Source organism: Typopeltis vanoorti, chromosome 20, assembly GCF_054136105.1.
Source record: "Typopeltis vanoorti isolate ZY-2024b chromosome 20, IOZ_Tvanoo_1.0, whole genome shotgun sequence".
Lineage (NCBI taxonomy): Eukaryota > Metazoa > Arthropoda > Arachnida > Uropygi > Thelyphonidae > Typopeltis > Typopeltis vanoorti.
Window position 1 is genome coordinate 85864605 of NC_143568.1, and position 13177 is coordinate 85877781.

The 13177-nt window shown below is 35.5% G+C and overlaps 1 protein-coding gene across 4 annotated transcripts in view; it reads left to right on the plus strand.

Annotated features, from left to right (window-relative positions):
- LOC150095626 (lysophospholipase D GDPD1-like) overlaps positions 1 to 13177 on the plus strand; it is a 144451-nt gene that overhangs the window by 35805 nt on the left and 95469 nt on the right. For all 4 annotated transcript variants that reach the window (XM_090409983.1, XM_090409982.1, XM_090409984.1 and 1 more), the window contains 2 exons: positions 1505 to 1665; positions 7539 to 7581. In XM_090409983.1, the coding sequence (XP_090266109.1) occupies positions 1542 to 1665; positions 7539 to 7581 (167 nt within the window). In that variant the 5' untranslated portion in view covers positions 1505 to 1541. The remainder of the gene's footprint in view (positions 1 to 1504; positions 1666 to 7538; positions 7582 to 13177) is intronic.

Consider the following 13177-nt stretch of genomic DNA (forward strand, 5'->3'; position numbering starts at 1 on the left):
AGCGGATAAGGGATGCCAACTTTTTATATGGTCTGTAACAGGAAGTAAGGTCATATTTTTTGAGGATATTAGTTATTTTTTCAGAGGTGCCCTGGATGTAGGGGATAGTGATAGACTTGGTGTAGTCTTTATTGTGGAGGGGGGGTTGTGGTTTATAGGTTTTAGTATTTTTTGGATTTTTTTGGGGTTATAGCCATTGGCTAAGAAAGTGTTGAGGATGTGGTTTAGTTCTATAGTCAGGGCCTTGTCATCTGAGCAGATTAATTTTGCCCTGTTATATAGTGTTTTTATCACCCCATATTGTTGTGAGGGGGGGGGGGAATTGCTGGTGAATGTATCTGCCAGTGTGGGTGGGTTTTCTGTAAACAGAGAAAACCATAGATCCATCAAGCTGGCGGGTGATTAAAGTGTCTAGGAAGGGGAGGGTGTTGTTTTCCTCTTTTTCTAAGGTGAACTGGATTCTGGGATGTTGGTTGTTTAAGTGTGTTAGGAAGGAGTGGAGTGTGTCTGAGCCATGTGGCCAAATAGCAAACACATCATCCACATAACGAAGCCAAATAGTGGGTTTTTGTGGGGCGGAGTTTAAGGCTTTCTCTTCAAATGTCTCCATAAAGAAATTCGCCAAGGGTGGGGAAAGTGGTGAACCCATGGCTGTCCCCTCTATCTGTTTGTAGAACTTTCCTTGCCAAACGAAATAGCCTGAGTTCATTGTGAACTGAAATAGGCCTGAAATATCGGGAGGAAACTTGGCTTGGATGAGCTCAAGGGTTTCTTTGAGTGGGACATTAGTGAATAGGGAGGAGACGTCAAAACTGACCATTATGTCAGTGTGTTGGAGTGTGAGGTTTTTTATACTGGCTTTAAAGTGGGCTGAGTTTTTTGTGTGTGATGGTGTGTTGCCAGTGTAGTGTGTGAGCGTTTTGGCTAAATGTTTGGCTAATTTATATGTAGGGGAATCAATGCCATCCACTATGGGACGCAATGGCACATTTTGTTTATGTATTTTTTGTATAAACATTTTAGGATCATTGCATTTTGTTCCCAAGCTTATAACATCCTATTAAATATACTGTTTATTTCAACCCCACACTGAATGATCTTAATGCCATCACATGCATTGCACTTTTTCACCTGCATCCTGAGTGAGGATAATTTCTTTACTTTCATTAACATTAATTTCCTTTTCTTTTTTCTATCCTTCCAGAAAATTTTAATCTCCTTTCAAAAAACTAATTTATTTAAATTAGTTTTTTTGGAAAAATTTTAATATCCTTCCAAAAAAACTAATTTATTTAAATTAGTTTTTTTGAAAATGTCGCTAACTCTCTCATTTGTAATATTCTTCGTATTAGTATAAAAACATAAGGGCATTACGGAATGCTGTTGGATCCCATTTTGCTGTAATGATACTGTCAACTGTCCAGTGAAATAGTAGCATTTTATAAGTTTGTTTTCTTTTTAAATATGCATAGTAAACTATTCTTTTTTTTCTTTATATTTTTAGGTTTGAACTACCAGTAAGTGCTTATCTTATTGCAGGCATGATAACTGTAACCATAATTGGAGTTTATATAGTAACATCACTTATACTTTTGAAATATCCAAATTTAATACACAAAAAGAAAATCCTCAGATATAAATGCCATCATATTAGTCACAGAGGAGGTGAGTGCATTTATTTGGAAATTAATATAAGTGCATTTTGATATGTATAACACTCCATGATATTCTTATTTGTGTATGTGAATAAAAACCCAAAATTCATAAGAATTTTTCTTAGCAAGTAAAAATGAAAAATTGCTATAGAGCTTGGTAAACACAGAATTCAAATTGATCTATCATTTACTTTTTGTACAATCTTTTCTCACAATATTCCTTGGAAGCTGGTGATGGTGGTATTTTTGTTTTCATATATTTTTGGTAACTTATTTTTACTATTTTCAGAAAATTTGTTATTATTTCTTTTAACGTGTCTCAAGATGTTTTCAGATAACTACAATCCGTGGGGTGGGGGGGGGCTGATACCTTTTATATTGCCTCAGAAGGGGAGCCAAAACTATTCTGTATATGTTTGCCTTTCTTGGTATATCATTATTAGCCAGTTTGCACTTTGGGGAGAGCTGAAAAAACGTTTTTCACCAAGGCCTGAATCCTCTCCACCTGCCTCTATTTGCCAAGGCGTGACACACCATGTAATCTCTGTGGATATCCAGAAAAGGGGGGGGGGGAATCCTGGTGTGCATACATTGTCCTGACCTCTGCATCAGCAAAACAGTGGTTTCAGATGTCCTGTTCATTTCAGCTTATGGATTTGTCTGTTAGCAATGGTTTTGATCTCTCCTTCATTGGTCCAAGGTGTGCTGTGGTGCCAGTATGTCACCACAACACACCTTGCACACCTCCTGTTTCTGCTCAAGAAGAAATTATTCCATTCCACTATATGTCAAGGAGTATTATAATGCATTGATAAAATTCTCATGTCTCAACATTCACAGTGTTTTTTCCATATGGAAAATTTCTACTTTCTTCTTTTCACCAAAAGACAAGCTTTCCCCAGGCATCTGCCAGATTCCTTGCTCTTGTAACCTATGATATTTTTGAAGTCTAAGCTCTTCCTGTGTTCATCATGGATAACATAATGTGTCAGGTTTCATGAAAATGAACAGTCAGGCCTTTCTCTACTAAACAGAGGGTTGTTTGAACAGATCTGGCATACATTTACCTCCCTTATGGAAAATAGTATTTATAAAACTGTTGATCTTAGTTTTTACTCTAGGAATTGAATAGCGTAATGTGACTGTGTTCTTTGAACTTCAAGCCTTTCTCAGTTATCACTTCTCCACCTTAACTCTTAAATCTGCTTCCTGAAGCTGTTAGTATAGTATCCAGCCTTACATCTCTACATCCAAAGGTGCAATGCCTTGCAGTTTATGCCACAAACATCCATGCCTGCCATGGGCAGGAATGTTTGTGATTGTTCTTGGAAATACTAGTGGTGTTGGTTGGCAGTAGAGGGCATTGGTGTAGTTGCGGTCAGTTGGTGGAGACAGTTGTAGAGTAGATGACCTCCCTCGATTAGTCTTTGGACTCCCTGGAGGTGACTAATAATAATGTTTTCAGCACAGTCCAGTATCCTGTTCCTGACCAATCTTTCTCAAATACTATTTCCATCTAACTCAACTATCACTTTATTGTAAGAAGTAATTACTAAGGTAAGACTTACCTTCATGGTACCATGCATATCTTCCATAAAGATCCTATTGTCTGTACATTTCTAAATTCTACCCCCTAATGAACTTTTACTCTTTTGACGTACTGAAAAGTAATTTGCTGCCTCTATCTTGGAACTTCTTTTATGTAATGGAACTACTTTGCTCTTTTTCTCTCCTTTGAAATCCTACCAGTGCTGTAACTTAGTTGACTGCAATAGATGTTAATGACAGAAGTGACAAAACAGAAGGAATAGGTAAATTACTGAGTGATTACTTTGTGAGAGTGTATTGTCCAAGTGCAGATATTTCAGTGATGTGAGAATAGAGGCAAATGAACTGAAGGTGCTTAAAATACTTAAATCTCAAATGAATACTGCCATGGGATATAGTAGGGTATTGGCCCATGTATTATGAGAAGGTGCAAGAGAATTTCATGTTTAGCAGATCCTCAAATTCTATCAGCAACCACAGTATATAAATAAGCACATCAATGTTACATGTCAGCTTGCAACTTTAAAATAAACTAAGTTATCAGGCATTGGAATTAGTCTCATAATGAGTCATGCAAAGTTTATTATGTTGCCTAGATGTTCCTGTATGAAATATGCCAGCATGATGCATATTTATCACTTTTGTGATGGGAATAGTGTTGCTAGATAGCAGCAGCACGATTTCTAAAAATTGCAAGAGAACATTTCCTAACAGCTTTATTTCATGAACTTGGTTGAACAAGATGTGGCAGTCGTGCTGTCCTCATGTTAGTTTGCAGTGGATTTCCTTGCATCTTTGTGTTCTGCAAATGAATGTTAGATGAAGAGGGGTTTCTATCTGTACCACAATATAGCATGTTCAATACCTTGGATGGTTAGGAATCACCATCTACTGGAATTTTATAATTGGTCTCATAACATTTGTTCATTACATAGATATCTTATTCTGTAAGGAAGCTGCAGTGATTTCCTTAATCCTTGCAATTTGCTTGTATAGTCTTTTTGTGACACTGGCACATTATTATCTTGATGTGTTATTGTGTGGTGCCCTTCATGAACAGTGCACCTTATTTTTAAAAGTGTTGTAGATAAAAAAAAAAAAAAAAAAAAAAAGATTTAATCGCTAGAGATCAGAGTAACTAATTTTGTGGACCATTATGAATAATAACTAACCAGCAGGAAATCCATACCAATGCAGTAAAGATGCATCTGAATGATTGGCTAATGCCAGTTCTTTACACCCTTTGCAATTTTGCCTGGTGTGGTACCATATGTCCACATATGGTAGACATGAAAGAGGAAAATAGTGGCAATGGTTATGAGGCAGTGTTGTGTAATGTGGAGGTTGACAGGAAGACATTTAGTTGGATGTTGCTATAGACCAGGGATTGTGGAGGGTGGTGATGAAGAAATGTATAAACACTTTGTGTTAGTGAACAAAGGAAGAGTGATTATTATGGGCAATTTTAATTATGCTGCTATAGATTAGAATGAAGAGATAGCATTTGGGAATAAAGAAAATTAATTTCTTGTTCTTGTGAGAACTATCTCAGGCAGGAGAGCACACGATGCTCGAGAGTTTTAGATCTGATCATTTAATTAGAAGATGTAATTGTGAGTGGGGTTTTACACTTACCTCCAGTTGATGAGAGTAATCATGAAGTGATCACCTGGGTTGTAGCTAGCCATATGTAGACTTCTATGAAGAAAAGATACTTGTGAAAGTAAAAGGCTGGTGATTGACAAGCTTAGGAGATAGCTTGGAGTTATAGCATGGAATGAGGAGTTGAACAGTAAGGAAACAAATGCTTCTTGGGAACTAACGAAGGAATAAATAATCACATCAATTTGTGAATGTATTCCAAAGTCAAAAGGCTGAATAAGGTAGATGTAAAATGGATGAACGAGGAGCTTAAGCATGAAATCTGGAAGAAGGTGCTTTGGAGACAGTACAAGATGAATAAGGGCAATAATCAGTTACACAAAGAGTATAAATAACATGCCAGGAGAGAGACTCATTAAGGACAAGTGCATCATGAGCAGAAATTAGCAAATCAGGCAGAGAAAAGCCCTAGAGAGCTTTTTAGATACTTCAAGTAGAAGGAACTCCATGATCAATTTATTAGTTTCATTCTGATCAGGTTGAAATCATGAGAAACTTTAGAGGATATAGAAGAATGGCTTAATTGTAAGTAGGAGGTATTTGAGGAAATAATCTTTGTCATAAAGGCGATAAGATTTCATGACATATCACCACGTGTTCCAGGGAATTGGCAGCGTCATTGACATGCCTGTTTAATGAGTCTTACAACAGCACAGCTTCCAAGGGAGTGGAGAGAAGATAAAATTGTTATGTTGCATAAAGGTGGTGATAAGGCTATAGCTTCAAATTATAGGCCAATCTGTATATCTGGAATTGTGAAGGTACTGAAGAAGTAAGATACAGGAATGGGTTGATAACAGTATTCTCCAAGGTTATCAGCATGGGTTTGTTAAATGGAGGTCATGTTTTACTAACTTATGTATTATAACAAGGTGACAGATGTCTTGAACAAGGAAGATGCATGTACAGTGGAATACTTGGATTTTGCAAAAGCTTTTGATAGATTGCCACACAAGATTAATTAACAAATTGTAAGTTAAATAAATTGAAACGGATGGGATTGGATAACACTTCTGAGTTGAATCAGTTGTTATTTGCTGTCAGATAGGTATCAGAAAGTTGTATATTGGGGTGCAGTATTCTAAAAGTGGAAGGTCACTAGTGGTGTGCCACAGGAGTCAGTTTTGGGACCATCATTGTTCAATTTGTATATTAATGATATGGTATGGGTTTAACTGGTGATATGCAGCTGTTTGCCGATGATGCAAAATTGGGGAGAGGAATGCAAGTCAAGTAGATGTTAAGGCCTTACAGGAGGACTTGAATAGATTGCATGAATGGGTAGGTAAGTGGAACTGTCAGTTAAGTGTTAAAGTGTAAGGTTTTGAAATTTGGTAAGCAATGATAGATGCAAAGTATACACTTGGTTGGGAAACTTAAAGGAGGTGGAGGAGATGAGAGATCTGGTAGTGTTGGTGGACAAAGACCTGAAATTCAGGGTTGCATTGTACAAATTGTGAAGATGTCACCTTGGATAATGGCAATGATGTAGAGGACCCACATGCAGAAATAAAGAGGTTGTGATGCCATTGTAGGCCTTGATCAGGTCTCATAGGGACCATCTCTTCCATGTCAACCTGATAACAACTCAGGGGTTGTTATCTGGTTGACATGGAAGAGATTTTTCATAGAATGGGAAGTGGAAGTAGAACATGATTCCATCCCTGGAAACTGTATAAGGAGGTGTTGAGCAGAGGAGTGAAGAGTAGGTTCTTTATATGGAGAGTAGTTGGTGAGTGGAATTCATTGCCTGAGTTTGTGAATGTAAATACATAGTCATTTAAGGCATGGTTGGATGAGGCTTATGTGTGACGTGTCATCATGAGCCTCTGACTCCATGGAGGTCAGATATTAATAATAATAACCAGACAAGTGTAAAATAAATTGCGGAAACTAGACCTCTTGGTGAGGACTGAAGTTCAACATTAGAAAATGCTTCCTCAAGGATTGCCAAAATTTTCTCCATAGTGCATGCACTTCCCCTTTGTATTGTTAAGAATTACTCTCTTTTCAGGAGTAATTCTTAACAATGATAATTTCCGTGTGTTCAGCTCAATTGTTGCAAAACATACACATAGCATTTGTGTACTGATAGTTGAGCAACCTCTGATTTGAAATCTCCAAAAAAAAAAAAAAAAAAAGAGGAATATACAAATATTACTTCATTCATGACATTCCAAGAGTTGTATAGTTATTCATTTATGAAAGTACTTTCATAGTATTTTATGATATATATAAAACCATTCTAATAAATGAAAAGTTTGATTTATTAGCATGGTTTTATAAGTTTGTGGGAGTTCTATCTATCTGTGAAAAGCTGGAAAAATTATGTCACATGAGTGCTGTTGGTAAGCAGGTGAATAAACTGATAATTATGCTCCATAATAATTATGGGCTCAGAACCTACTTATGGAGTTTTGAGTGAGAAAATATGTATGGTCTATAGTGTGATTTCCAGGTTAACTAATATCATTCCTTCTATGGTACTAAAACATGGTGGAGATTTTAGTCTTTTATGGATAAGATGGATTATACATATTATGAAATATTGTTTCACATATATATTTGGCAAATTAAATGGAAACTTCATTTAACAAAATATAATTCCGAAATAAGTATACTGTGAAATATAAATTTATCAATTGTCTATTGAAAGTTGACCTCTTTCTATAGGAGCTGCTGAAAATTTAGAAAATACCATGACAGCTTTTGAACAGTAAGTGTTCTGTTAAATTTTCTTTAACTTGTATATATAAAGTTTGCGTTACTGAACGATCACTTAATTTTTTATTTTTTTTTGTAAAGTTTCTCACTTTGTCTATATGGGAAAGTTTGTGTATAATCAATGTGCTATTTTATTATTATTGAGATCCCCTGGGAGTCAACAACTCATTAATAGAAGCTGTACATCACCCACACCAGCTGTCATACCTTTGCTTAAACTCATTTGCACTAGATGCACTCACCATTTCAAGAGGCAAACTATTCCACTCGTCCACTGCTCTTCGAGGGGGAAAATCTAGCTGTCACCTCTTTCTTAACTGCTAACAAACTTAACTTTCATGGATGTCTCATGTTCTCTCCCCCACCTTCCATATAACGAAAAATTTCATCAGCCTATATCCTATAACACCCATTAAGAGGATTATAGACCTCTATCATATCACATCTTTCTCCTTAACCGAAGTCTGTCCTCATTATGTACATTCAATAATTCCAATATAATCTTTAACATTTTCATTCACCCTTTCTACAGCTTCTTTATCCTCTCTGAACCTAAGAGACTAGAACCTCACAGTAGTCCAGATTCAATCATATCAAGGCCTTGTGAAGAGACAAAATGACTTTATCTATGTTTGCTTCTACATTTTAATTATTCTAAGTTTGTATTTGCAACATTTGCCATGTGACCTTTGAACTTAATATTCCTATCCACCATAACCATGATCCCTAGCCTCATCAGTTTCCTGTAGAATGAACTTGCTAATATGATATGCCAATGAATATCATGTGGCATATATTATATAATACATGCCAGAGTGCATCACTTCACACTTACTAACAGAGCTAGAAACTTCCTTTTACCTGCTGAATTGTAGAAAACTATAGACACTCTTCAAAGCTTATTCAGTTTTCAATCAATGAAAGGACAAATTAAAGAAAAGAAATTCAATAACATATTAGCTGAAAAATAATGGATGTCAAACACATGGTTTTACAAGGTTGTGATCAATACATCTTCTGCAAATATGCTCACAAAAGTGAAACCTCTTGTCAGGAGGTTTCACTTTTGGCTTATCTTCATCTAATATAGCCAAGTCTAACATGATTATTAATGTAGAGAGGGGAACTAAAGAAATTAGCAAAAGATGCTACAGATTTAATCCACAACCAAAGAGCAGCTATGCTTTTTAAAGCCAAACAGCTACACGGAAATATTCCAAACATGGAATGGTCAGTGCTCCAAAAAAAATAAGACATCATCAAATTCCTGACATGCCCTCAAGGAGTGTACAGGATATGATAGTACTGTTAATATTTAATGAATTTATCCTCTCGGCTGCGCCATTGTTAATATTTAATGATTTATCCTATATAGGCTGCGCCATTAGTTATTTATAATGTGTATTATAAATAATATTTCATTTACTAACAATTATTTTTATTTTTGACTCCGAGTGTCCCTATATGTTATTATATTTGCACAAAGAGTTCACTCCAATTGGTGCAATGACTTTAACTCACTCTTTCAGAATCCAACTAATCATTGACTCAATGCCAAGTACAAAATAAACACATTCAATAAAACTTAAAACAACATATATACACTTCTAGTAAAAATACATAACTACAAATACAGATTATATGGATCCAAGGCCTTATTAAAAAAATATAAACTTACTCTTAAGACAAAACACCTTTTTTTTTTACAATCACAAAAAAATGTTCATAGTCTTTTACTCTTTCTGTTAAGGCTCTTTCCAGAAGTTACAAGGTTCTGTACTTCATTTTTTAGGATCCCTTTAAAATTTCTTTTTACTGCCTCACACAAAACAAAAATCAAGTTCCTTCCTACTTGAATATATCTTGGCCAGTTTATAAAAACTTAGTTTCAAGATTTCCCTTTTTCTTATTTATTCCTTCTTGAAACATATTATTTCCACTATTCCTTTTTCGGAATACAATATGAAATTTCCTTTTGACTGCCGCACACAAAAAATCAAGTTCCTCCCAACTTGAATATCCCTCGGCCAGTGTTCTAAAAACTTTCCGAACGCTCTCTTATTTACCACTGTAACTTGGATACGCAACGCTTTCTTGTCAGCTGTCAATCAAACATCAAGTTCACTCCGGGAGCATGCGCACTTCAACAACGTCAGAAACTACGCATTGTAAAAATATGGCTGACTCGCTGTATCCACCAACGCTGAAGAAAGTCTTTCATAAACACAAAATTCAACATTTAAAAATACAATAAACTTTCTTATAAATAATACAAATAATCAATTAAGTAAGTACTTCAATATTTTTACTTCTTTACATATTACTTCTAACATAATATTTTCATAACGAGCACATCACAAGTGCAGACACTGCGTGTATGAAAACAAAAACTAACAAGCAAAATTAATACGTAAAAATATTCAGAATTTATATGATTATTTTTACAGTACTACATGAAAAATTTACATCATTACTAACTACAATTCCTATCTACAATTTTCCTCCAAATCAGTCTATTACTTGTCAAGACTCCAATATTATCATTATCAGATCTTATATTTCTATCGTCTAAGGCATGTTGTACCGTATCAATCCACCTGTATCTTGGTCTTCCTCTGGGTCGTTTTCCTGCCAACCTGGCAGAGAACACTTGTTTTGCTAATCTTTCCTTGCCCATTCTGTTTAAGTGACCATACCACCTGAGATTAGCTCTGCTAACGCATTCCTGGATGCTGACAATGTCCAGTTCTTTCCTAATATCCTCGTTTTTAATATGATATTGCCATTGATGCCATCTGTTCACGCCTCTAATCTTTCTCAGGACTCTCATATTGCGGTCTCTAGTCTTTGGTCAAGTGTTTTACTTCTGACCCAGCTCTCAGATCCATAAGTTGAAACTGGTTTGAACACTGTCTTATATACAGCTAATTTAGTGTTCAGACTAATTTCTTTCTTATTCCATATGAATTTATTCAATTGACTTCCTGCCATACCAACTTTGTTAATTCTGTTGTCTATTTCCATATTTAATTTACCATCTTCAGTAAAAATCATGCCTAAGTAGCTGAAATGTTTTACTTGTCCACAGGTTCCCCATTCAAAACACAGTTGACATTTTCAAGGATTCTATCTATTTTCATTGTCTTTTTAATGCTGACCTTCATACCATATCTATTACAACAGTTATTCAATTTAGTCAGGGAATCTTGCAAACTTGTAGCAGATTTATTCAGAAGTATAACATCGTCCACATAAAGCAAAGAGCTGACATTAACATCTCCAATTCTGATATCATGTTTAATACCACTTTCCTTCATAATGTGATCCATATAGATAACGAATAACAGAGAGGATAATGTACATCCTTGTCTCACACCAGATTTAACATTAAACCATCTTCCTGTACATCCTTCAATTCTAACTGCCGACTTACAACTCAAATACAGAGTAAGTATTGCTTAATATAATGCCCCATTGATACCATATAACTGTAGCGTATTGAATAGCTTCTCTCTTGGCACCTTGTCATATGCCTTTTCCAGATCGACAAAACTTAAATAGAGATCTTTGTTATATTCCCATGTTTCCTCAACTATTTGTTGTAAAGTGAAGATCTGATCCTAAGAGCCTCTATTTTTCCTGAATCCAGCTTGTTCTTCACCAAGCTTTTCTTCCACAATTCTTCTCAACTGTTTCTCAAGTATAGTTGTATAGATCTTGCCAGAAACACTCAGTAGAGAAATACCTCTGTAATTCTCACATTCAGTTTTATTTCCCTTTTTATATATGGGCACTATTAGAGCTCTACTCCAATCATCAGGAATTCGTCCCTCTGTCCAATCTTTCTGAATTATGCAGTGCAGCCACTGTAAGACTTTTATACCACCATACTTCAGCATTTCAAGTATGGATATGTATTCCTGACTGTATGCCTGTTGAGTGTTTTTTACCACTGTGCTATCACTGCTTGTTTCATTTAGCAATTTTTCGAAGTAATTACTCCATACTTCAAGGATATCCTTTTCTCCTGTTTTCATGTCACCTTTATCATCTCTAACTCCTTTTACAGCACTCTTTCCTCCATTTCTAAGGTTCTTCAACAACCTCCAGAATATCTTACCACCTTTTTGATATTTATTTTCTATGTTCTTATCAAAGTCCTCTCATGACTTTTGTTTAGCTAGTTTTACACATTGTTTAGCTTTCTTACATTTGTCTCTGTATTCTCTAAGAGCAAAAGCTGACTTTTGATAAAGTTTCTTCTTTTCCTTCACTGCCTCTTTAACTTCCTGTGTCCACCAGGGAGTTTGGATTTTTTTATCCTTGCACACAACCTCACCACATGCCTCTCTGGCAGAATCAATCAATGTTTTCTTCAGAGTTTGCCACTGAATCTCCAAGGTTTGATTCCTGTTCTCAAACTCTTTCATTTTCTTTTCAATAATCTTTCTGTATTTTAGTCTACAGTTCACATCTGAGAGCTGCTCAACTTTTATTTGCTTTAAAACTTTCTTACATGTTATTCTTTTCAATATGAAATTCAATTTTATCTTGCTCAAGACTAGATAGTGATCACTTCCAATTTCAAATCTTCTGTACACTCTGGTGTCCTGCACCAGGGAGAAAACATCACTATCAACAATAACATAGTCAATGAGACTTTTCTTATTCCTTGCCTCTTCTCTCCATGTGAATTTGTGCACATTTTTATATTGGAACATGGTGTTAGTAATAACCAGTCCATGTCCTGAGCAGAAATCCAACATGTATTTGCCATTATTATTAGCTTTGCTCTTTTCTCCAAATTTTCCCAAAATATTTTTGTATGCCTGACAATCATTTCCTACTCTGCTATTCAGATCCCCAACAAGGACCAACTTTTTCTTTTTCATTGTGTCAGTTGCTTTTTCTAAAGCATCAAAAAATTCCTTCACTTCTACCTTAGTAGAACCTTCTGTGGGACCATAGGCACAAATAAGTCTCATTGTCCAGTTCTCCATTTTCATGTTTGCCCCTATCACTCTACTTGAGACTGCCTGCCATTCAAGAAAATTAGCCTCGTATTTTGTGTTGAATACAATGGCTACTCCTTCTTTTCCTTGATTGTCATTACCTGAATATAACATTTTGGCATTTATGGCTCAGAAAGATCTTACCAGTTTTTGTCTTTTTTGTTTCAGTCACCCCTATTATGTTGATCTGGTACTTAACTCTCTCACTTTCTTAACTCTTCCACTTTACAAACTCACAGTTCTACGATTCCCTTTTCGGTATCTACTATAAATCATCCAATTAGCATTTCCTCGAATATTCCTTTTAAAACGATCTATAGCAATATTTTCCTTTTATCTACCAATACTTATTCCATTTTAAAACTTCATAGTTCCATGATTCCTTTTTCAGAATATACTATTAATTTTCCTCTGACTGTCGCATAAAAAAACTGAAATTCCTCCAAATCTAAATATCTGCTGGCTTGTGTTCTAATTTCCTTCTGAACGCTTTGTTGTTTACAGCCATTACTCTGATCTGATACCGAATGCTTTCTGTCAGCTGTCAATCACACATCAACCTTTTCGACGAGCATG